This window comes from Lates calcarifer, linkage group LG11 (genome assembly GCF_001640805.2).
Source record: "Lates calcarifer isolate ASB-BC8 linkage group LG11, TLL_Latcal_v3, whole genome shotgun sequence".
In the NCBI taxonomy this organism is placed as follows: domain Eukaryota; kingdom Metazoa; phylum Chordata; class Actinopteri; family Centropomidae; genus Lates; species Lates calcarifer.
In genome coordinates, this window is record NC_066843.1 from 17,771,732 (window position 1) to 17,795,848 (window position 24,117).

The 24,117-nt window shown below is 41.1% G+C and overlaps 4 protein-coding genes across 8 annotated transcripts; 3 read left to right on the plus strand and 1 right to left on the minus strand.

The window, feature by feature from the left end:
* The first annotated feature begins 704 nt into the window (after positions 1-704).
* tom1 (target of myb1 membrane trafficking protein) lies at positions 705-8,607 on the plus strand. 5 transcript variants are annotated; one of them, XM_018698623.2, is made up of 16 exons: positions 705-907; positions 2,105-2,189; positions 2,284-2,362; positions 2,488-2,637; positions 2,756-2,890; positions 2,998-3,132; positions 3,330-3,446; positions 3,671-3,801; positions 3,900-3,942; positions 4,058-4,166; positions 4,334-4,397; positions 4,746-4,815; positions 5,283-5,348; positions 5,872-5,934; positions 7,188-7,227; positions 7,876-8,607. In XM_018698623.2, exons 1-16 carry the CDS (start codon positions 856-858, stop codon positions 7,968-7,970), a joined length of 1,434 nt encoding a protein of 477 aa, XP_018554139.1. In that variant the 5' UTR covers positions 705-855; the 3' UTR covers positions 7,971-8,607. The 5 variants fall into 5 exon arrangements, with proteins under 5 accessions (XP_018554139.1, XP_018554138.1, XP_018554140.1 ...); XM_018698622.2 differs by having other exon boundaries at positions 706-907; positions 3,668-3,801; XM_018698624.2 differs by lacking the exon at positions 5,283-5,348 and having other exon boundaries at positions 706-907; positions 3,668-3,801.
* A 723-nt stretch (positions 8,608-9,330) lies between these two features.
* gcat (glycine C-acetyltransferase) lies at positions 9,331-14,817 on the plus strand. Its single transcript, XM_018698621.2, has 9 exons — positions 9,331-9,617; positions 10,445-10,575; positions 10,683-10,784; positions 10,882-11,028; positions 11,874-12,028; positions 12,318-12,400; positions 12,725-12,896; positions 13,825-13,946; positions 14,063-14,817. Exons 1-9 carry the CDS (start codon positions 9,398-9,400, stop codon positions 14,212-14,214), a joined length of 1,284 nt encoding a protein of 427 aa, XP_018554137.1. The 5' UTR covers positions 9,331-9,397; the 3' UTR covers positions 14,215-14,817.
* Positions 14,818-15,683: 866 nt separating this feature from the next.
* mcm5 (minichromosome maintenance complex component 5) lies at positions 15,684-21,009 on the plus strand. The gene is made up of 16 exons (XM_018698618.2): positions 15,684-16,022; positions 16,772-16,898; positions 17,012-17,140; positions 17,224-17,396; positions 17,489-17,644; positions 17,774-17,943; positions 18,049-18,220; positions 18,324-18,435; positions 18,546-18,689; positions 18,777-18,842; positions 18,941-19,117; positions 19,207-19,319; positions 19,437-19,565; positions 19,682-19,824; positions 20,033-20,160; positions 20,607-21,009. The coding sequence occupies exons 1-16, from the start codon at positions 15,850-15,852 to the stop codon at positions 20,706-20,708; spliced, it is 2,214 nt and encodes a 737-aa protein (XP_018554134.1). The 5' UTR covers positions 15,684-15,849; the 3' UTR covers positions 20,709-21,009.
* Positions 21,010-21,065: 56 nt separating this feature from the next.
* On the minus strand, positions 21,066-22,743 carry hmox1a (heme oxygenase 1a). Its single transcript, XM_018698620.2, has 6 exons — positions 22,630-22,743; positions 22,483-22,541; positions 22,233-22,344; positions 21,921-22,136; positions 21,572-21,844; positions 21,066-21,410 (listed from the first exon to the last, which is right to left on the minus strand). Exons 2-6 carry the CDS (start codon positions 22,530-22,532, stop codon positions 21,246-21,248), a joined length of 816 nt encoding a protein of 271 aa, XP_018554136.1. The 5' UTR covers positions 22,533-22,541; positions 22,630-22,743; the 3' UTR covers positions 21,066-21,245.
* Between the last annotated feature and the right edge of the window lie 1,374 nt (positions 22,744-24,117).

The following is a 24,117-nucleotide window of genomic DNA, read 5'->3' on the forward strand; positions in this document are numbered from 1 at the left end:
AACGTTGAACTGTATCTGGTCAGTTGGTGTTGTGCTTTAATGTGGCATATTCCCAAATTAAACTTTCAATTAAATAAGCATAAACCAGTTGACACACAATAAGCTTTTAGGGACCTGGAGTCAGGGGCCCTGGAGACACTTTCCCTTTTTTCCCTGTTGGGAATTGAGCATTGACTGGAGGTCAGCAAAAAGCACTGGGCACAGTGCAAAATCAAACAGTGCACCCATGTGGCAGAAAATCATACAACACAACAAATCTGGAGCTATCAAGGTCATGCACGCAGCATGAATGTGAATAATTTTAACAGATTTTCCTGTCAAGCTTGACACTCGAAATAGCAGTTGAAAAAAACCACCTCAACATAAAGTCTACTTACTCTTTTTGTGGAGCTTGTAACCTTATCACGTGGTCTATATCTAAGGTTCAACTCAGCATTGTAGTGTGATTCAGTCAAGAGCCCCAGAGATAAATACAGTAAGTAGACAATGAGTTGAGATTGTTCTGTTGGTCGAGAACAAACTGCTAAGTGAAATTTTTAAACCAACAAGGATGAGAATGGAAACGCATATGTATCTCAGAATAACTTATGTATACTCTGTGAGCGATGAGTGCAGAAATGAACAACACCTGTGTGGGGCGCAGTCAGTTCCAGCAAGACTGCACCGTCCACATGATGATTGCAGGCTGCTTTCCCTTTAAACCATGACGCAGTTCAACTAGTGCCCCACTTTGTTGTGTGAGCAGCAGCAGCAGCAGCAGCAGCAGTCTGGTCTGCGGGAGCCAGCAGGGCTTGTTGTTACGTACGGCTCGGCCCGGGGACGTCGGTGCTTAGCTGGGCCCTCACCGCTCTCATTATGGAGTTTTTAATGGGGAATCCGTTCAGCACGCCGGTGGGCCAGCGGATCGGTAAGATGTTTTATAACCGTCACATCAGTTACATAGTAATGACCAAACGCTTCAGCCGGGCTCAGTCATCTCTGCTGGAGACGTTACGCCTCCGGCATTCACATATCTGTCGAGGTCCTTTGCCCTTTTTATATTGATGGCTTTTATATGCGCTAATGCCGTTATAACTGCAACACGTTTGAATAATGCATTCAAATTAAATTTATTAAGACAGAAGAGCAACGGCTTACAGTTTGACTGACGCGTCCACTAAACAATGATTTGGCAGAGGCGGGAGTAAGAGGCTCAGATGCTCCAATTGATTGGTTGTTATTGTCCCTGCTGAACCTGCCAATAGCTGGGCGGGACAAAGACTGGCCGACATCCTCCTGACCCAAATTTGATTTATATTTGGCTTAGCCTAATGAATTGCACATGGGCTTTCATTGACTGATGGAAATGGAGAGTTAGTCATTGGGAAAAAGCATGTATAATTAGTGCAGTATCACTCATACAAACTGTACATTTTGACTGAAATACTGAATACTGAACAGCTTTTTCAGATTTTCACTCTGATCCAAAAGAGCTTTGACTTTGCCCAGTATTATTATCATGTCTGTCTGTAGTACACTCAGACAGCTGTAAAAAAAAAAACAACAACAAAAAAAAGCCGCTTACATTTAGACCATTTAGCCATCTCTATGTTTTTCATTTCATGACTTGTTGCCAAATAATGAAACCTGTTAGTCATTTTAAACAATTTAATGATTTAAAATGTTCTTACATGAGACCTTTTTATTGTTATCAACATGGAACATATCATTTGTGTACAATCTGTAAACATGCCTGTTGATGCTCAGGAAGGCAGTGATAACAGAAATGACATGCATAGTCAACTCTATATAGTATCAAAACCATACCATAAAATTTTCTTGCAATTAACCTTAATAAACTTCTTTTTGATTATTTAACTTAACAGATTTAATCTTAACTAAATGTAGTGAACGTTTATTATGCCTGTTCTTGACTAAGCTTGTTTTCTGTGTCAAAGAACAGCTAATTTTCTTATGATTATTATTGTTTTGTTTTATTATCAGAAAATACAGTGTAATGTAATGACTGTGAGGAATCATCTTTGTTGTGTTTATTATTATTTTATAGTTCAGCAGTTTCATATTTGTTGGAAATACCATATTTGTCCTTATTTATGTTTCACAGAGCGAGCGACCGGCTCCAGCCTGCCATCAGAGGACTGGGCTCTCAACATGGAAATCTGTGACATAATCAACAGCTCAGAGGAAGGGTGTGTACGCGTGTGTGTTATCTGTCTGCATCAGGAACAAGCTGATCCTCTGGAGGTTACATGCCTTTGACCTTTGAAAATGTTCTGATTACAGTCCCAGAGATGCAGTCAGAGCCATAAAGAAAAGGATTGTGGGGAATAAGAACTTCAAGGAGGTTATGCTAGCGCTTACTGTGAGTGTTGTTCACAGCGCCCCTCAACATGCTTTGCCACTGTCCTGCTAGCTTTGTTCTTGTTGTAGTCAGGTGTAATCAGAAATCAGATCGTGATTTGATTTGCTGTGTTGTTTTGATATCAGGTCCTGGAAACCTGTGTGAAGAACTGTGGCTACAGGTTTCACATCCTGGTGACAACACGGGATTTTATAGAGGGCGTGCTGGTCCGGTCGATCATCCCGAGGAACAACCCTCCACTAGTCCTGCATGACAGAGTGCTCAGCATCATACAGGTGAGGCATGAGGTGTGGCTTGCATAGAACAAAACATTAGACTGTTGTTGTATTTGGGTTTTGCTGTTGCTGCCTTGCTCAGCTGCTCGGTAATAATTTGTGGTTTTCTCTTGTCAAGGCGTGGGCCGATGCATTCCGTAGCTCGCCCGACCTGACAGGTGTGGTGTCAGTGTACGAAGACCTGCGAAGGAAAGGGCTTGAGTTCCCCATGACAGAACTGGATGGTTACTCACCTGTGCAAGCCCCCAAAAAGGTGCAAATATGACTGGGTGCACTTTGCTTTCCTGCTCATAACTAGATGCTTACCTGTCGCCTTTGGTCATTTTTCTTTTGGGTCATTTCTGTGCTTTTGCCTATCAGACTTTGCCTGGGAATGGGCCTACTGTCACTACTGTGCCTGCTGTGCTCCTTTCTTCCAAACCTCCGCTCATCCCACCTCAGACCTCTGAACTAAAACTGGCCCTAGAGGGAAACAATGCCTTCACTCCCAGCCAGGTGATGCACTGCAAATTGCATTGTATTCCCATTTATCGCAGATGTTGGCTGAAATGCTGTCTCGCACCTCGGGTTAAAATCCTCTTAATGTCTATGATTCATTCTGGCCTTTTACACCAGCACTTGTGAAATCAATATTTGCTTTGCAAGGAGTTACTCTAGCTGTGTTTACTTAGGAAATATTATTGATATTCCAGGTAAAAAAGCTGAAGACAGAGCTAGGAGTGGTGCGCAGCAATCTGACCATGATGTCTGACATGATGAGTCAGCTGGATCCTGTCACGGTAAAACAAGCAGACATGGAGCTGTTGGAGGTAAAAATAAAAAGAAAGAAAGTAAAAAAATATACTTGTGTTTTGTTGCAGTAATGTGAAGTATTCTCTGCCCTTTCTGTTGTAAAAAAATAATCATTTCATCCATTTATGCTGAGTAACGCTGTGTTACCTTTAACTGATCTCGTGTTGTATACATTTTTGTGTTGCATCTGCCCCCTCAAACCCCCGCCCACACATTCTTTGTTTGGTTGTCTCATTAGCAGTTATACACAGTATGTAAGGAAATGCAAGACAGGATAGTGAAGATTGTCCCCAGACTCAGTGAGGAGAAGCTGATTGAAGAGTTACTGGCAACAAATGATGAAATGAACACCGCCTTCACTCGCTACCACAGGTTAACTACATTATTATAATACTACCTTACCATCAACAAAACAAGAGAAATGTATCTCTCTGGTTGATAATGGTTAACTTTGGTTATGCTATTTACAGGTTTGAAAGACGGATAGAAAATGGCCAAAATACAACAAAGAAGGTAAAGAACAAGGCAAAAATAAATGAACTGGTTGTTATCCTGAACAGCTCAACACTCATAATTTTATGAAATGGTTGTTGTGTGGATTTTCAGTTTATTCCATGTTGTTTCTTAGAGCCACACATACGTCAACCTAGCAGACCTGGATGTCACAGCTGAGTCTCAGGAGTCAGGGATTGCATCGGTAACCAGCGACAGTTTGTCTAGTCATTTGGCAAAACTTAGTAAGTACACTGTGTGTTTTAATTATTTATGTGTAGTTACTGATACATGAATTATATAATTGTTGTGTACACGTTGTCATTTGTACATGTAGAGTGTATGTATGCTTCTGCTTATTCTATGCATTGTAAAATTCACCCTCTGTTACCTGTTGCTGTTCTTCTTGCAGGTACAAGTGAATCAGATGACGCATTATCACAGAAATTAAATGTCTCAACTCAACAAAGCCCAAGGTACAGAAAATCTAGCTTTTATGACTTTGATGACATAAACAGTAAATATAGAAGGCAAAGAGTATTTGGCATTAACTATAATTATACAGTTACAAGGGAGGTAGGTATGTAGGTCAACTAATATGAAAAAACTGAAATGATATTATTATATTATAGATTGATTAATCTTACAGAGAAGTCATGTAGCTCTTTCCCGGGGTTAATTCTTATGTATGGCATTTACAGAGATGCTGATCTGACTTATTCCAACAAATTGCTTCTGAAGATATGTGCCAGTATTTCAGTGCATGTGAACCTTAATTATTAGCCTTCATGGCAGCTAACCAATGTACAAACCTCCTGTTTCAGTGAGCAGAGTGAAGTTGGAGTGGACGTCCTAGCTCAAGCTCAGGACACCAGACTACACAACACTGGAACGGTATGCAGATATGTCAAGTTCTTCAGGCTTTACACGGTTTAACAGGTTTAGTCACAAGATTTACTGGCTGACATGATTGATTTTTTTCATATCTGTGACATGACATTTGGGACCAATAGGAAAAATAAGTAGTTAGTGCTTAAACTAAACACTAAGAATTTCTAGCTTTTGAAACGAAAAAACACAGTCACTGCATCATTAGCCTCACATTTTTCACCAACTTGAAGTCAAATTCTGAGGTTATGTGTTCAACAGAGTAACAAACTAGATGTTTGTGGAACTGTGCACAATGCCCCAACTTATGAGGGAGAGGAGAGTTTAGGGGGAAGCACATGTTAGTGAGTTTCAGTCTGGAAATATAACACAATTACCTGGCCCATAAAAGGCTCTTTGGTTTAGTAAATGTGTGTTACTTTGTCTCAGAAATTGTTTTCCATCCTAAATTAACTCTCTGTCTATGCATGAAGGATGACAGCCCAGCCTCCACCCGCAGCTCCTCACCAAAGTTAGATTGGATGATTAAAAGGGGAATGGTGGGTCTGTGTACAAAATGTGTCCTGGTTTTACATAAATTCACCTGTCCACACCCTCTGTCTATTGGTTTTGTTGTAAGGTTGTTATTTACTTTCGCTGTGGTCTGGATTGCTTTTGTTTGGATTACTTTTTGGGTTCAGTGGTTTACGTATTGAGATTCTTAAAAAACAAAAACAATGGTTTGCATGCTTTTGTATGTGGTCATGACCAAAAAAAAAAAAAAAAGAAAAGAAAAAGGGAAAAAAAAACCACTGTGGAGTATATTTTTGTTCCCATACCCACTACAGAGCATGACAGTGTTTGTTTTGGTTTGGACTGTCCTGATATGCTACATTGTTGTCATACCTGTAGTCTTCATTCAATGCTTTGCTCACTGACACGTGGTTGTTCTTTTGTGGGTTTCTTTTTCTTATCCTGATTTTTTAATTTTGTGGTTTGGTGGCTTTCTTACATCTTTCATTTTTTTTTAGTTGTTTGTATATTACTGCACTGACCATCCTGGTGCTCTGCTTCTTTTCTTAGATTCCTATCAACCAGTCCAATGTAATGGATGATATTGAGAACTGGCTAGCGTTGGATGATGAGGTAAATGGCTAGATCCCTAAATTTATTCAAAGAAAAGAAATTATATAATAACTGTTGGTTTGCTTTACTGCATGTTTTTCCTTTTCATTTCTTGATTCACTAAAGGATAAATCTGGTTCAATTCCACACTTAATTCAATAACTTCAGTTCTCCTTGAGCTCTGCACTAGCACACACTCAAACTAAAACAAGGTTCCTCTAGTCGGTAGTACTACTGTGGCTGAGAGACCTCAACACAGTGCAACTCAAGAAAACACATTCAAATAAACAAAATACAAGAACATTGAGTTCGAAAACACATGCACTGCAAATACATACAACACAACCAAACAGACTAATGTGCAGCAAGTAACATAGATGAGAACTTAAGTGTTCTAAGGGACACAAAAGTGATGAACCCAGCTGGGATGTGTATGTTGTTCAAAGCTTTATGATTTTGACTATGACTTTTATGACTTTGAATGTGTCACCTCTAGGAACCATTATGAGCATATTTCACTATCTTCTAACATTTTATAGACTAAATGATTAATAGAGAAAATAACAGCCAGATAAATTGATAATGAAAAAAACTTGTTAGTTGCTGCTGACAACTGGAACTATTTTTTTTCATAAACTTACTTGTGGCATTTTCAAGTACTGCATTTGTATGTTGTTTTGCCAGCTCATACTTAGAGACATAAAATACATTACATAAATGTGTCAAAAATGTCAAGCAATAAATGTCACAATTCAAACTATTCAATATTATCCATGATATACACACAAAGATACTGAAAAGTGGTTTGTGTTCAATTTAATTTATTTTTATCATAGATAAAAAAGTTTTGCAGTTTCTACAAAAGTTTTGCAGTTTTTTTTCTTCTGTTGCCAATGTTAGCACTAACAGCTTTTCATTTACCAGTCTGTTGTGAGTTCAGCATCAAACAACCTTCTTTTACTTACCAAGAGCTGGCCACCTGTCTCATCACTTTCTGATTGTGACTCAATGCAGGGGTATTCTAACCTCTTGAATTGTAAATATAAAATAATGCTACAACCATTCCACCAACCACTCCAATAGCCCTAATGTCAGGTCAGATCAGGTTCTAATTCAGCTTGAAATTAAGCTACATTGAGCTCAATGTCAAGATCATCTGACACAGTCATCTTGATGGCAAAATAACCAGAATTATCCTTTAACTGTATTTGTCTTTTAACAGCACAAGTTGTGTATATGTATATAAAGCAAAATATATCTTCTCTGTGATACAGTACGATGACTTTGAGGACTCAGATGGTGTGACCAGTGAAGGTGAGGGCCCTTACTGTTTACTTCCTTTTTTCAAATGAGCAGCTGTGTCCTTTTACAATTCAGTAATTTTATTTCACATAAAAATACAAATTGTAGCATCTGGGGAGTTGTCTTAGTGTGCTGTCTTTATAATGGCAGTATACACACACAATGCAAACTAGCTTGGGCACTTTTTTGCTATACTTGGGGCTACAGGCTCAATGTGAGAATTTGATCATATTTTGCATTACATAAATTATTTTATGATTTTTCTACCCAATTAGTGCCTCTAACTATTCCTGCACTTCACCAGTAGGTGGAACTAGAGGCTTTAATACTGGGTATCTGGTTCCACATACCATTCTTTTCAGACCTATTCAGCACAGAAACCCAACTTTTGTAATTTCTAAGGATCCACTCCAAATGGCTCCTGCCATATATTTACTTTATGTGTAGCAGAATGAATTATGATAATTCTGGTAAATTGTCAGTTCAGGGTTATTTGACTCTGAACTGACGCTACATCTTCCATGGCACCAACATTCTTTCATACTGTGGTCTGCATTTTTCTTTTCTGTTTCTTCATCCATTCAGTAATGTTCCTTTACATGACTGATTCATAGATGATAAACTGTTATTTCACCTAACCTTACTTGTCTTCCATTGCAGAGTTTGACAGGTTTTTGGCAGAAAGAGCAAAAGCAGCTGAGCGCCTGCCATCACTGAGGGCTTCCTCACAGGATACCGACCACTCCGAGTCTTAAACTACACTGAAACCTGCCAAACTAACAATACTGAAGCTCTTGCACCATCCATGGAGAAATGGAGATTTCTTTTAGATGAATGGTTGAATGGCACATTTGACATATGGGGTACTAGAACCCATATTTGAGGAAGGACTTTGTAACTGTGTATACTGCTACTTACTGTGGAGCAAATGTGTTTTAAAAAATAATATTATTTGATGAAGTACGGAGGTTTTTACTCAACATTGTTATGAGGGTTTGTCCATGTGTGGAATGCAAATATTTGCACATTTTATATGGTTACATTCCTGCTGTTGAAAGAGAGAAAAGATATTGTTACAAAAAAAAAAACATTTTGCAACATAAATTATGTATTATATTGCTGTTATATATATATATATTGTCAAATATGATGATGGGTTACAGAAAACTCTCCCATCAAAGTAGCAGACACTGTAACCTTGTATGTAAGAGAAGCTCAGCTATTACATAAAGGAACAGTTTGATGCTTCACATCATTATTGATGTAGGATGAAAGAAAACTGAATGAGGTTTTTTACATCCAGCTTTCCCTTGTGAAGATGTTTTACTTGAAGTTTAACAGGAAGTCATGACAGACTACTGTCATATATTAAACTAAATCTATTAACTGGAAGTCTGTCTGTTCTTCTTTTAACCTCAAAGAGCAGTGCATTTAGGTTTATTACTGTATAGTCTAATTCATGGATTTACAGGTATGGGACCCAATGTTTTTATTTTTAATTCATGTCTGTTGAGATGATGAGATTTGACTTGTGGGTTCAGTCCTGAACATATCACACCTACTGGCAGAAATCAGCTTGGCTCTCACTTACCAGTAAGTATATACTATTATTGTTACTGATTATACTTCATTGACAACTGATTTCCATTAAGCAGAACAGAAATATTTAAACCTATTATCAATTTATATATGTGATACAAATTCGTGTTTAGCAGTTTTGTCTTATCCTGAATTCTCTATATGAGAAATTAAATCAAAAAATAAATGTTTAGGGGTCACAGAGGGTAAACAGGGACTCTGTGTGTGAGGGGACTGTGTAGTAAGTAATGACCCCCAAGCGCAAGGATTACGTTGTTTTTATTTTTGTTTTTTGTAGTTGTAATACGATGTGTGCTTATAATCTTTACTATAAACAACCGGTCAAATCGTTTTAATGTTGAAAAGAAAATTATCAGGGCGTCAAACATTGTTGCCGTTTATATTAAGCAACACACTCCTACCATAGTGAAACTAAACCAGTTACTCTCTGAAATCTGATTGGACAAAAAAAGCCACCTTCCAAGCCTCCTGCCACCTGATTGGCTCGCCACACATACGCCTACACCGTTACGTGACGCAATCACGCCTCAAGTCTTACACAGCCTTCTCCTGCACGTTTTACAAACAGCCTGGTCCCACCGTCATGTCTCTCGGTAAAGCTGTCCGGAGTTTGGTGAAACCTGTCCGGGGGGTTTTTAGACCCTCGGCCGCGGCGTCGAAGCGGACTTACGCTGCTGTCGCTGAAGCCAGAGCGGTGCTGGAGAACGAGCTCAACACTATCCGAGCCGCGGGGACGTGGAAGGCGGAGAGAATCATCACGTCCAAGCAGGGTCCTCAAATAAACGTGGACGGCAGTCGTGGCAGTAAGTGATAGTAGTTTATGGTAACAGCGGCTCATTTGAGTAATTATGTGAGCAGTGAGACCTTGTCAGTAAACGCACCATACTTAAAGTAACTAAAAATGTCGCTGATTCGCATTTGGCGCCCTGTCATGATGTTATCTTGCTGTTGGACTTGACTACAGTTAACTTAGGATATTGTACGTTACTTGAGGACACAAGCCTCCTAATGTCTTGCTATACACCACTGAGTTGCCTCACAGACAGGACTAACAGGAACTTCAACAGACAACTTTTCAGATACATCAAATCCAAGTTAATCTCAAATAACAGTTCGGCAAAGGAGGGTCTTTAAAATGGCTTACAATAACATCAATTGTCAGCACTCATAAACTTGGTTATCATAGTAGTAGGAAGAGGAAACTGTATGTGCCCACCATTGCAGACAGAGGAGTTGCTAGTCTCTGTGCTGTTTGCTGTTCTGTCAGCAAAGCAGCCAGTCAGTGTTTACACTTCAGGATGAACCTTTGCCAGGGATTGACTCTGCTTTTTTATGAATAGCCCTTTGCCTTTAAAGCCATGACCCCTCATGTGTGAAACTGACTCTGCTCAATTCACTGGGATGGCAATGCCAAAGTCTCATGCATTGTTTTTTTCTGTCACTCTTTGTTCTCATATGTTAGCTTGATTTTTGTCACCTGTTTTTTGTCAAAAATACAGACCAACTTTCTATTGTAGGCTTTGAGTTACTCAGATAGGTTATTGTCTTACTGAATTCAGTTGGAAAGTGTTCACCATGGATAACAGGCTCAGACAATGAAAATAACCCTCCCTGTCTCTTTCTTTCTCAGCCATATTGAATTTCTGTGCTAACAACTACCTTGGACTGTCCAGTCATCCAGAGGTAGTGCAGGCAGGGATTGATGCTCTTAAGTCCTATGGTGCTGGTTTGAGCTCTGTCAGATTCATCTGTGGGACACAGGTATTATGGCTAAAACTCTTAAACAGCACTTACACAGATGCTAGATAACACATAGCTCTATAACAGCTACATTCAAAGAGGTACTGAGTATGCTTTGTAATTTATAGGATCTCCACAAAAATCTGGAGCAGAAGCTTGCAGAGTTTCACGAGAGGGAGGACTGTATCCTCTATGCTAGCTGTTTTGATGCCAATGCTGGGCTGTTTGAGGTATGTCATGCTTTACACTCTGTCTCCAGCAGACTGGGACAAGATCAGAAAGATTTCACCTATCATCCTCAGTAAATTCAAATGACTCTTACACCAGGTTCTGTTGGGCCCAGATGACGCAGTGCTGTCTGATGAGCTAAACCATGCCTCCATCATCGATGGGATCCGTCTTTGTCGAGCAAAGAGGCTGCGCTACAAACACATGAACCTCAGTGATCTGGAGACTAAGCTCAAAGAGTCACAGGTTTGTGGATCTCTTCCTGTGCTGCAGGAAACCCATTGTTTCAAAAAAAATAGAATGATTTTCTAGACTTAAATCAGCCCCTGTTGGCGTTGTAAACTCTGTGCAAGAATGGAAAGCTTGGTGTACCAATGTTATCTAAGGCAGAAGGGGCTTAGCCAACAGTCCATTGTATTTGCATGCAAGACCTGTTGATAAGGCAATGATGGATACTCATTACAACTTTCCTCATTTGAGACACATACATGATATCATGGGTTTATTCAGAAGAGTTCACACAGGCTAGTTTCATATCATATTCATTGTGCATTAAAGGTGCTATATGTATATTTTTGATATCACTACATAGCCAATGTTAACATTAACAGCTGTTCACTCACCAGTTTAAAAAAATGTTGCTAGTTCAGCATCAAGCTTCATTCCTTTACTCACCAAGAGCTGTTTCCAGAGGTGGAAAGCAACACCAGTGTTAACTCTTGTCTTGCTTTGTCTTTATTTCTTTGACTTCTCCAATTGAAAGTAGCATGCTAACCAGCTAGCCCCGTCCTGACCCGTGTTGTAATACCGGGTTGTGAGTCCAACATGAGAGGATGAGGAAGTAGCACTGCCCAGAGGGTGTACTTTAACCTCTTGACTTGTAAATGTAACAATGGCTGAAGCTCTTAAACACCTGTTAATGCTAACGTTGGCTATGTAGCGATAGCAAAAACCTATAAAAAAACATATAACACCCTTAAACCCATATTACTGGTGTGACAGGGTCATGTCAGGGTTACAGTATAAATGAGACTGTAAGAGGACCAGTGTTTGCTTCACTGTTCATCAGGACTGTGTTTTGTCGTCCCCAGTCGTCTCGTATGCGCTTGATAGTGACAGATGGAGTCTTCTCCATGGATGGAGACGTAGCTCCCTTACAAGGAATCTGTGACCTGGCTGAACAGTATGGAGCCATGGTGTTCATAGATGAATGCCACGCCACTGGCTTTCTGGGTGCCCGGGGCAGGTGAGTAAGATGCTGATTTACACAAAATGCATAGAATATACAGTATGTTTTTATGTATGAATTGGTGTTTTATTTTTGGTGGACCAGTAGAGGAATGTGAAAACTATAGCCCTCTGTGCTTTAGTTGGTGATTATTACATCTATCTTGTTGATTTCAACATTAGATGTGGTCAGAGTCAAGAAAATTAATTTCCAACTTTATACACAGAGGCTTTAATAAAGTCAAGCTTCATGTCGTATGATCATTAATAGGACATGGACTAACAGTACTACTCCCTGTGATTCACAGAGGAACAGATGAACTCCTGGGAGTGATGGACAGAGTTCACATTGTAAACTCCACCCTAGGGAAAGCACTGGGAGGAGCAGCCGGTAAGTCAACCAAAGCATCTGGCATATTAATTATCATATATATATATATATATATATATATATATATTATATAGAGAAAATGTTAGAAGACTATTTACCCATTAGCAGCCACAAAGCAACATTGTCATTCATTTGGAGTTGTGTTTCTGGTCACCTGGTGAATGTAAGTCCAGTATTCACTCTCGTTTTAGCTTTATTTTGTTGTCCAACCCCTAAGAAAAACATTTAGGTCTGTATCTTGTTAGGTGCTCAGCTTTGTTCATCAGCTAATCAAAATCAAAATGCAAATAAATCAGTCTTTCTCTGTATTATCATTTTTTTCAGGTGGTTACACAGTTGGCCCCAAGCCTCTCATTGACCTTCTGAGGCAGCGTTCACGGCCGTATCTGTTCTCTAACTCCCTCCCTCCTCCTGTGGTGGGCTGTGCCACTCGGGCTGTGGAGCTGCTGCTCGCGTCCAATGAGATTGCACAGAGCATGACAGCCAAAACAATGAGGTGCGTTTGTTCTAAAGGGTGGGGGGGGGGCTATCTGCTTTTGTGTTTGTCAAAGACGCCCACTAGTAGCTTATCACTGTTGTAACAGGTCAGGGTTTTTTTAAAGCTGGCTTGATGTTTTTTTTGAAAGTCAGTGTTTTTGTTATTGAAAACCTTTGGAACGTCATCAGAAATAGGTTGTGGCCAGGGAGCCCTGATGGCCAAATGGTTAGGGTGTGTACCACATGGGCCTCAGTGCCTTGAGCAGCTGGACCCCAGTTAGACCCCCGATCCGGTCGGACCTTTGCTGCATGTCATTCCCCTACTCTCTGTCCCTGTTTCCTGAAATAGGTTGTGGCCAAGTCTAAGAGCAGGATTCTTTCTTTCTTTCTTTTTCTTTTAGAAACTCCTTAATCTTGTTCCAATATTTGTATTGGCAGCACAGGTGTTCTACATGTAAACAGAGAATAAATGCATTTTCTATCACCTTATTCCTTAACCTTACTCAGTTAACACCCACATACGGCCTTCAGGCCACATTATGAACCTATGAACTACTCACTGAGCAAAACATACATTGTACATAATCTTTTCAGAATTATTATTGAAAGTAGAATTTACAGATGCCTCATATGAAAGGATTCTGTAGGCGTTTGTAGATACATTCATGACAAGGCACAGGCAAACATGGTATGGCAGCGATCCAAAAACAGTGTACAAGTGTAATTTGAACACAGCTGAACATGAAATAAGGTTCCTCTTCATTTATTTTTTAAGGATTAGGAGCATCCTCATATCACTGAAGGAAATGTTTAGGATTCGTGCGAGTAATTTCTCCCTAAGGTCTAAATTACATGCAGCTAGATTTCTGCTATTTTGTGAATCCAGATTAAACTGTTAACTGTCTGTGATGGTGACTGTAATATTTTCCTCTATGCTGTACATGCAGATTCAGGAACAAGATGACACAGGCCGGTTTCACCATTGCAGGCTCAGCTCACCCTATCTGTCCTGTGATGCTCGGCGACGCACGGCTAGCCTCTCTGATGGCAGATGACATGCTGAAGCTAGGTGAGACAGCAGTGGAAATCTGACGGCGTGGGCCGAAAACAGCTCATTTGCACAGTCCTTTCATGCAGCTGAACTACACTGCACTGGCTCCATTAACACGTCTCTTGCCTCCACAGGAGTGTACGTGATTGGATTCTCTTACCCAGTCGTACCAAAGGGCAAAGCCAGAATCCGCGTTCAGATTTCAGCAGCGCACACAGACGAGGACATCGACCACTGTGTTGACGCTTTCATCCAGACGGGCAGAAAGCATGGAGTCGTCTCCTGAGCAGGACAAATGAACGAGAATCAACAGGATCACTAAAGAACCTTGAACCGCTTGCCCTTGCATATCATGCTGCCTGTTACTCAAGACCTATGAATGATTTTGGTGGATATATTAGTTACATTTTGTAGGTCAGCGGAGGTTAATGTTATTTTTGTGTTTACCTTAGATGAATAAAGCACTTTTGCTAACATGTAGGTGTGTGTACTTTTGAAAGAAAGGGCTGTTAATTACATATTTCTCACACTCATTTTATCAAGTCCATGTATCTGTTGACAATAGATGAGTTTTAGGCTAGCCATTCATCAGACAGAGCACAGTTTTAAAAACTGTGAAATCTAGTTTTGTCAGCATTAGCATTTATCAGCACTTATGCTTAGTGAGGGATTTTGTTGAGTGAAAGAAAATGTGAACATTTGAACATTTATGTACGGGCTTATGGGATTTAATAATGTTTGAGCACCCAAAAGTTATATTCTATGTCTCAACTTATCTCCTCAGAGGGAGAGCTGCTTTGCCTTTTTCCTTGAGCAATGCAACAGCAGATCTGCAAAGTCTGGATTTAAAAAAGGAAATTATTAAAGTTCCCCTCTGCTCAAGAATGTATCTTGCTTTTTGTTGTGTCATTTGGAATATTTGATCCTCAAGGAAAGTTTCTCTGTCCTGATCTTACATCTGAGCTTATGTTTATGGAAATTTTAAACCTCCAGCTCACATGTATTGTTGATACTATTTTCAGTGAAGTTGGAGACATCTTCTGTTCAGTGGGTAAACTTTTGAATGAACAATATTCACATACTGATAGAATCTGGATTTTTGAGAGAAAGATTTGGGAGAGAAAGAGGAGATATAATTTTAAAACTTTTAACAGGTTTATTAAACCAGAGAATTATATCAGTCATATTTTACTATTCCAAGCAGAGTATTTTTGTGTCTGTAAACATGCCTGGATAGGATCTTTAAACTTTATTTTGTTGGTCTTTAAATGGCATTGGTGTCACAGGAAACCTTGGTAATTTATGAATGAATATTGTTTGACTGTCACTGAACAGCTGTAGCTTCAGTTAACACCCTCTCATATAAGAGCAAATTCGTTCTGTAGAATAATCTAAAACTCACCTGGTTGATAGTTACCTTGCTGAAACTATACCTGTTGTTACACATTGTTTAGAAAGAGAGCTGCCTTTAAAAACTGTGTGAACACTCGTACAGGATGTTTAAATGTGTTTTTGTTCTGCTATAACTGCAGTTTGCGCTCTAATATTTTCTTCATGCTTCTTTGTGGCACATTGTTGCTGATACTCCTCAGACTTCCCGCCCCCCCTCCTACTGTTGTCTTTTTCGCGCCATCAGTGCTCACAAGCCCCACCTTCTCCCGAAGACACGCCCCCGCTGAACCTTTTCATCCAATAGCAACGGGCGCACTCTACTTACAGCCAATCAGAGGACGGGAAAGGGGCGTTGCGAGAAGCGGCTCGCGGGAAACGGACGGGAAGGAGTTCAGTTTTTGCCGCGGAACAGTCTCTCAGAGCAGCATTGTCTCCGGCAGTTTACGTTCATCGAGTTATTAATTAAGAAAAAATAGTTTTCAAACTCCACTTTTCCTTTGCACCGTTTTGTTGACCGACCTGCTTCAGGATGTCTGGCTTTGACGACCCGGGAGTGTACTACAGTGATAGCTTCGGAGGTGGAGATGGACCCGGAATGGATGAAGGTGGACAGAAGAGGATCCAGATCAAGAAACGGTTCCGCGAGTTCCTCCGGCAGTTTAGAGTGGGGACCGACCGCACCGGCTTCACATATAAATACAGGTGATCTAAACCTCCACAACAACATGCTCAGTAGGGGCTGCGTGAAAGTTGTTAGGGTGGTGAGGGGGAGCAAATCTTATATGCTGTGTAAAGATAAAGAAATATGGGTATAATAACTAACTGCCAGTGGGTAAACTCCATGAAGCATGCTCCAGTATTAAAGGGATGTTCCACTAATTTGACAAGTGAAGTTCAGTTTATTCACCAGCAGGGGTACTACTCAGCCTTTAAAAACAGTTCTACCATGCCTTGTGTGGACCACGAGGAGCTCTATAAAGAAATAACTCTGATGATGTCATCAGGGTCATCTCAAAGTAGGCTTTTGACAGCAAGTACAAATGGGGGTTTGAAATAAGTGGGCATTAAGGAGGCAGTGGGGTGTAGGGAAACATGCCACTGAACTGCATTGTGGGAACTGTGGGGTCCATCATTTCTGGAGCTTGAGCCACACGAGAGAGTAAAAGAATGAAAATCTCAGCTGATTCTTCTATGTTGACAGGAGCTTTTGTAATCTGTCTTTTGTGAATCTCCCAAGTGCAACAGTTAAACTGATGTTTACTTAATAACTGGCTAGCCTGACATTATACTGCTCTGAGTCATAAATGGCTAAATCTTTGTTACCATTGGCAATTTTGTTTGATTTACTGTATAAGGTGGCTTGTTTTAATGCTAATATTATATTATACCAATGGTTCTTCATTGCTGTTCTTCATTCTTCATTTTTTTTCCTGTTCTGTTTTTTAAATTAGAGATGAGCTGAAGAGACACTACACCCTGGGGGAGTACTGGGTGGAGGTGGAGATGGAGGACCTCGCCAGCTTTGACGAGGATCTGTCGGACTGCCTCTACAAGCTGCCTACTGAGAACCTGCCACTGGTGGGTCTACTGCTAAAATACAGACTGTCTCTTTTCTTATCTTCAACCTCAAGTTTCACACAACTGTTTATTTTCTCGATAGCCCTCCTCTTACAGTTTGGTCTAATTTACAGCTGGAGGAAGCTGCAAAGGAGGTAGCTGATGAGGTGACCCGTCCCCGGCCTGTAGGGGAGGAGACGGTGCAGGATGTCCAGGTCATGCTGAAGAGTGATGCCCATCATGCATCTATTCGCAACCTCAAGGTACCTACACACCTCTTTGTCTCTCATACTCTTCTAGTTATCAACAACAGTCCATTTTTTTTGATCATTTCTCTCCCCTGCAGTCTGAGCAGGTGTCCCGTTTGGTGAAGGTACATGGCATCATCATATCAGCCACAGCGGTGAAGGCAAAGGCCACCAAGGTGTGCCTGCAGTGTCGTGGCTGCCGCTCCGTCATCAACAACATCCCTCTGCCTCCGGGCCTGCAGGGTTACGCTCTGCCACGCAAGTGCAACACGTGAGTTTCACTGTCGGGAATGTTCTGTTAAAATGACTTCTCACCATGACCTCTTCAGGCAGGATTAACTCAAACAAATTCTCTTTTCTCAGTGAGAACGCTGGCAGGGTCAAGTGTCCCGTGGACCCCTACTTCATCATCCCAGACCGCTGTGTGTGTGTTGACTTCCAGACTCTCCGCCTGCAGGAATCTCCAGATGCTGTTCCTCATGGAGAGATGCCCCGTCACCTGCAGCTCTACTGTGATAGGTGAGGAGCACGTTCTCAAAGAAGCATATTTAATCCAGGATGGTGATTTCTGCTGCTGTGCTCCTACACAATGAAAAATGTGAGTGATTACAGTCTTCTTTTCATCCCCTCTTTGTCCTTCTCTCTCAGGTACCTGTGTGACCGTGTTGTCCCAGGCAACAGGGTGACCATCATGGGTATCTACTCCATCAAGAAAATGGCTGCCGTGAAGGCAAAGGGCAAAGAGAAAGGTGTGGGTGTGGGCATTCGTGCGTCCTACCTGCGAGTGGTTGGCATCCAGGTGGACACAGAAGGAGCAGGTCAGGATGAATTTCTGCAGTAGAACTAATGTATCTGTGTGATGCATGGTATTCTAGCATGTAGTAGGGCCCCAGTCAGACGTGTTGTTTCTTTGTCTCTTGCAGGTCGTGGTGCTACAGGATCAGTTTCTCCACAGGAGGAGGAGGAACTGAGAGCACTGGCTGCTAGTCCTAATGTTTACAACTCTCTGGCGCACTCCGTCGCTCCTTCCATCTACGGCAGCGACGACCTGAAAAAGGCCATCACCTGTCTGTTGTTTGGAGGTTCAAGGAAAAGGTAGAGCTGCAGAATAAAGGAGAGAAAGCAACACTAAATCATCACAGTTCACTGTAAGCTCATCTCCTTCAGCTGTAGTAATGCTCTTGTTTCCTTCCCTCAGGCTGCCTGACGGTCTCACTCGTAGGGGTGACATCAACCTGTTGATGTTGGGAGATCCTGGTACAGCCAAGTCTCAGCTGCTCAAATTTGTGGAGAGATGCTCACCTATTGGGGTAATTATGTTCTCTTGTACTGATGCAGCTTTACTTAATGGCAAAGTTTTTATTTGGTGCTGTATCTGTGCCAGGTCCACTGATACTGAGTCTTGATTCTTTGTCTTCAGGTTTATACCTCAGGTAAGGGCAGCAGTGCAGCTGGTCTGACTGCCTCTGTGCTGAGGGACCCTAACACTCGTGGGTTCATCATGGAGGGGGGAGCCATGGTGCTGGCTGACGGTGGAGTTGTATGCATTGATGAGTTTGACAAGGTAAAAATATTTTGAGTAGAGAGAGATGTGTATCTATTTTCATTTGTGCCTCAGGATTAAAGACAGACCTCTGCTTGTGTTGTTCAGATGAGAGAAGATGACAGAGTCGCTATCCATGAGGCCATGGAGCAGCAGACTATCTCCATCGCTAAGGTATTACCCAGTTGTGTATTTAAAAAAAAAAACAAAACACACACACACAATATCCTTACTGTGCTGAGGAGACTAACTAACGTGTTGACTCCTCCCAGGCTGGCATCACCACCACCCTGAACTCTCGCTGCTCAGTGCTGGCTGCAGCTAACTCTGTGTTTGGCCGCTGGGACGACACGAAGGGCGAGGACAACATCGACTTCATGCCCACCATCTTGTCCCGTTTCGACATGATCTTCATCATCAAAGACCAGCACGACCAGCAGAGAGACATGGTGAGGAGGCTGGAAGGTTTTTCGCTTTCAAACCCTCAGATCAACAGAAACATTATCGAGTGTAATGTTTAATATTTGACCGTTTGCAGACTCTGGCTCGTCACGTGATGAACGTTCACCTGAGCGCTCAGACACAGACCGAGGGTGTTGAGGGCGAGATCCCACTGGCGTCCTTTAAGAAATACATTGCCTATGCCAGAGCGTGAGTATATCTGAATTTTTTTATTGCTGACAACACAGAGCTTCGTCCATGATCAAATCAAGTCTGTGCACTATCATGCATTCATTGTTACAATTTGGTGTGAATATTCTGTTACAGTAAATGTGGCCCTCGGCTCTCTGCGGCGGCTGCTGAGAAGCTGAAAAACAGATACGTGGTGATGAGGAGTGGAGCGAGGGAGCATGAAAGAGAGACCGACAAAAGACCCTCCATCCCCATCACTGTCAGGTATTGTTTCATGCCATCTTTTATGTCTGCACATCATCGGTGGACATGTGTTTTTACTCCTTCTTTGATACTTGGATGTTTTAAAATAAAACTCTGTCATGTTTCTGGTTCTTCAGGCAGCTGGAGGCGGTTGTGCGTATCGCTGAGTCCCTGGCTAAGATGAAGCTGCAGGCCGTAGCTGGAGAGGAAGAGGTCGACGAGGCCCTCAGACTCTTCCAGGTTTCCACACTGGACGCTGCGCTGTCTGGCAGTCTTTCAGGTGTGTGTGTGTGTTTGAAATGTTGCGTGGATCCATTAGTTTCGAGCTGATGGAGTGGGTTCTTCACCTGGGACATGAAGAGACAAATGTTGGGAACCCGCTGCCCTACCTGCTGTACTGACTACTTAGACTCATATAAGCCTATCTTATATGAGGACACAGTAGTTTTATCCTCTTAATGTTTCTCCAACCACCATTTTGTGTCTAGGTGTGGAAGGCTTCACCACTCAGGAGGACCAGGAAATGATCTCGCGCATCGAGAAGCAGCTGAAGAGACGATTTGCTATTGGCTCCCAGGTGTCTGAGCACAGCATCGTCCAAGACTTTACCAAACAGGTCAGTCTGAAAGAATCAGAATGGTGTCAAAGGACACATAAAGTACATGAAAACACATGAACGCTACATTAAGCTGTTTGGATTTCTTCCTAGTGGTAAAATAATTTTGGTAGATATTGGGACCAGTGGACACGGGATTGTCTGATTGGTTTAACTCTAAAATACTGCTGAGTCATCACTATAACTGTCGCTAGGAAAACACCTAATTGTCTGAGCTGCTCATCCCTATTGTGCACCTGCACGCTGGTACAGTAGTGTCTTTGTCTCTACAATCCCTAAAAAACTGTGAAAGATAACAGATTTGCTTCCTCTGATCGTTTCTCTGCGCCACTCTGAGCATGCTCATGATTACATGTAAAATTACTGTCTTAACTAAAGGTAATGTGCTTTATTGAATACATATTGAATCAAGTACTGATTACATGTCCTTCTCTTCCCCTTTACAGAAGTATCCAGAGCACGCCATCTACAAAGTCCTGCACCTGATGTTGAGGAGGGGGGAGCTTCAGCACCGCATGCAGAGGAAAGTGCTCTACAGAGTCAAGTAGAGCAAACTGCTGCTCCAGCACGTATCCATACTGATGTTAGTGTAAATAGTTTTGCTCTGCCCCATTTGTGCTACTCTGTATTTACCAGTTATTTCTGATCTCAGCCATGGTGAAAGCTTGGGACTGATTCAGTTGGATCTGGATTCATGACAGCAGCTGTCTGATTACATGTATCAGACTATAAAATGATGAAATGTTTTGGATAGCACTGTTTAGCTGTTAATGATGTGTCAATATAAAGATGTTATTAAGTGTCTGCATACTCTGTAAAAATAAAACAGAATTAAAGTATTTGAAATTATGTTAATTTTCAGTTTATTTTTTCACTTCAACCATGAAAAGAGAAGCAACAGACAATTTTCACAGTGTGTGATAGTTTTTAATAAAGGACATACAATCGACAAGTTGTGAAAATCACCATTTCAGCTGTTTTATTGTACAGAACTCAGACACAAATTTCATTCTTGATTTCCTTTGTTGCATGAAGTGATTAGTAAAGTGCTGTGTGTGCGTATCAGTTACATGTGCTGGTGAAATTTACAAGGCGTACATTCCCATTCCGATTGTGGCCAGTGCGACACACAGTCCCACGGTGAACTGCATGATGTGTGAAGACGGGAGCGTGGCAGTGGGGAAGCTGCCATTCGATTGGTCCCCTGTTGCTATTGTGACACTCAGCATTTTCTGCAAGTCATCAAAAACCTGGGAAAACAAGTTAGAGAAATGGTCAGTGGTACTGTGCTTAATTCACAGATTCACTTCCTCTTCTTGAATGGTTTATTCTTGGTAACATTATTAAGTGACAACACATTGCCTGTCTCTGCAGTGAATCTAAATCTGCTCTGTAATCCCTCTTTTCTCACCTGGATGTTGAACTCGAAGGCTGACACCGCCTCCTCCAGCATCTCCGCCCTCCCCTTCTCTGTCAGCTCGATGCTGTTCATCCGGCTCCTGTACAGCTGCTTGAAGCGGTTCGGGCTGGTCACTCCGGGGAAGGAGAAAAACGAAAGCCCCTCTTTGTTGCTCAGCCCGAGAGACTTCTGGGTAATTTTCCCCAACACCTGACCTCCTGATAGGTCACCGAGATACCGAGTGTAGGCGTGGGCCACCAGCAGCGCTGGGTTCTCCCTACCAATCTGTAAAATAAGGACATTATCAGCTTTTTGTTTTGTTTTAACAGGCCACGACATCATTTCACAGCATTTCACTCACCTGTCGTAGCCTCTGTTCATATCTGTGTGTGGCTGCAGGAACAATCACCTTCTTCCTCCAGTCTGAGCCGAAAAAATGCTCCAGATCTCTTTCAAGAGATTCCACACGGGCAAGCTCCTGAGGGAAGTAAATCGGTGCAACAGCTGGATGGGAAGAATTTCTGTCCAGCTCCTCTTCTAGTGCCTTGTAGATCTCATACAGGGAGCACAGCAGCACCTGACAGACACATACAAGTCAGTTTCCACTTTTCAGTACAATGTAAACATGAATAGAACATTTAGCCCACAAATGTGTAAAATGAGTAGAGCTTACCTTGTACTGTGGCAGGGTGATCTGTCCCTTCTGGTAACTCAGCATCAGTTGGGTATTTTCAGCTCTCACATGGTTGTCTTTAGTGGCTGCTTTAATCTGCTCTGATAAATCACTGAGGGAAACAGACAGGACACAGAAGAAACTTTTAGAGCATGAAATCACATCCTGAAAACACACTATTAGCTGCTTTAAAACCAAACAGGTCTGAGTTGTTAACATGTTTTAAAAACATATCAGTCAGTTTTCTTACCTGCCGACTTCCCCTGTGTCGTTTTTCCTCGCACTCTTCATGTTCTCCATCTGCACAGTCTGTAATGAATGGTGGATTTGGTTTAGTTAAACACATTTAATAGAAATGAAATAGTACAAAACAGTATATATAACATGTTTTACTTACCTAAGATAGATTTCTTTTCGCTGGTTGAAGGGCGTCTGCAGTTGTCACTTCCTCAGAGTGAGCTGTCGAATGTGGCCTCTCAGCTCTGTCCTGCCTCTTTTATACATTTATGATGCTGAGGCTGCTGAGTCAAAGGGGAAGTGTGAGTGCTGACTCACAGTACTCAGGCTGCTGAGGTTTAACATGACAAAGCAATGTAGGTGGAAGGAATAGAAAACATGATAAGGCAGAAATCAAAAGCCAGTTACAGCAAGGTCATGTATTCACTCTGAGAAAAGAAATGTAGAGTGGAAATATAATAAGTACATTAACTCAAGTACTGTGCTTTTAAGTTTGATTTTCATATTTTACTACACTTCCACTACACTACAACTAAGTGTAGTTTTTTTTTAGTCTAATACTTCTAGTCAACACCTTTCTTACCTCCGATGAGCTTATAAAATATGATGTCCTGCCACATTATTAAGAATCTCAGTAGTATATAAAGTACCTAAAGTTCTCTAAAACTAGTCAACTGTGGTAATAAAACATTCTGAAAGGAGCCGTTCTGTATGTTGATACTTTAAGAATAATACTTCTGGACTTTTACTTTGGTAACTTTCTGAACTCAGCACTTGTAATGGAGTAATTTTACAGTGTGGTATTTCTACTTTTATTTAAGAAGAGGAGCTGAATACTTCTCCTACTAGACTATATGAGAATACTAGTGCAAAGAGATACACCAAATACAAGTAAAGTGGTTGCAAATTGTTATGAAAAAACATCAATATAAAATGCCCCAAAAGATTAAACTCATACATGTTAGAACAGCCCCCTTCATATTTTGTTGAATTGATTTATTTGTACATGTGCAGAGCTGGAATAGTTATATAGTATTTATTTTGTTAAAGTGTCAGCTGAAGTGTACTTTAGGCATCCTGACAACAGTTTTAATAAGAATACATTATCAACCAACCCCTCTTCATTTCACTCTCAAAGTGACAAGCATCTGTCTTGAGGTGACACAGGTAGAAAGCAAAGAGAAAGGGAGCTATAATGTTATTAAAAGAAAAGTAAAGTAAGCAGTATAAGTGGAAAAAAAAAACTACAGAAAGGTATATCAATGTTGTCATGTTATGAATGTTACAATTTACAAGCTTTGAAATATAGACTATATGTACCCATATAAATATGACAATAACAAAAATACATTTTTAATACAGTAGTTTAAATACAGTAGTTCTTTTAGCCCACATGGCTCTATAGTGACAAAACATTCCAGGACCAGGACTCATTTAAAGTCCCCCTCCTCTTAAAAACGTGCTCAGTTTAACTCTCAGTTTGAGATATAAACATGAGCATGACTTTGTCACATCACAACTACAGATGCCAATCATTAAGTCCAGTAGTTAAATAAAACATATTCAGTATTTTTCAATGAAGGAGACGGGACACATGTTATTTATTGAATGTTTTGATGGAAAAGATGCACATCAGACACAGATTATT

Excerpts from the sequence above, each read along its gene's own strand:
- tom1 (XM_018698622.2), top strand. The coding sequence starts at position 856 with ATGGAGTTTTTAATGGGGAATCCGTTCAGCACGCCGGTGGGCCAGCGG. Across the intron at positions 2,363-2,487 it reads AGGTTATGCTAGCGCTTACT|GTCCTGGAAACCTGTGTGAA; the intron begins GTGAGTGTTGTT and ends TTTTGATATCAG. Across the intron at positions 3,943-4,057 it reads GCCAAAATACAACAAAGAAG|AGCCACACATACGTCAACCT; the intron begins GTAAAGAACAAG and ends GTTGTTTCTTAG.
- gcat (XM_018698621.2), top strand. The coding sequence starts at position 9,398 with ATGTCTCTCGGTAAAGCTGTCCGGAGTTTGGTGAAACCTGTCCGGGGG. Across the intron at positions 12,029-12,317 it reads TTTCTGGGTGCCCGGGGCAG|AGGAACAGATGAACTCCTGG; the intron begins GTGAGTAAGATG and ends TGTGATTCACAG. Across the intron at positions 12,401-12,724 it reads AGCACTGGGAGGAGCAGCCG|GTGGTTACACAGTTGGCCCC; the intron begins GTAAGTCAACCA and ends CATTTTTTTCAG.
- mcm5 (XM_018698618.2), top strand. The coding sequence starts at position 15,850 with ATGTCTGGCTTTGACGACCCGGGAGTGTACTACAGTGATAGCTTCGGA. Across the intron at positions 17,397-17,488 it reads CTGCCACGCAAGTGCAACAC|TGAGAACGCTGGCAGGGTCA; the intron begins GTGAGTTTCACT and ends CTCTTTTCTCAG. Across the intron at positions 19,118-19,206 it reads ACGACCAGCAGAGAGACATG|ACTCTGGCTCGTCACGTGAT; the intron begins GTGAGGAGGCTG and ends GACCGTTTGCAG.
- hmox1a (XM_018698620.2), bottom strand. The coding sequence starts at position 22,532 with ATGGAGAACATGAAGAGTGCGAGGAAAAACGACACAGGGGAAGTCGGC. Across the intron at positions 21,845-21,920 it reads ATGAACAGAGGCTACGACAG|ATTGGTAGGGAGAACCCAGC; the intron begins GTGAGTGAAATG and ends CTTATTTTACAG. Across the intron at positions 21,411-21,571 it reads CCTTCGAGTTCAACATCCAG|GTTTTTGATGACTTGCAGAA; the intron begins GTGAGAAAAGAG and ends TTGTTTTCCCAG.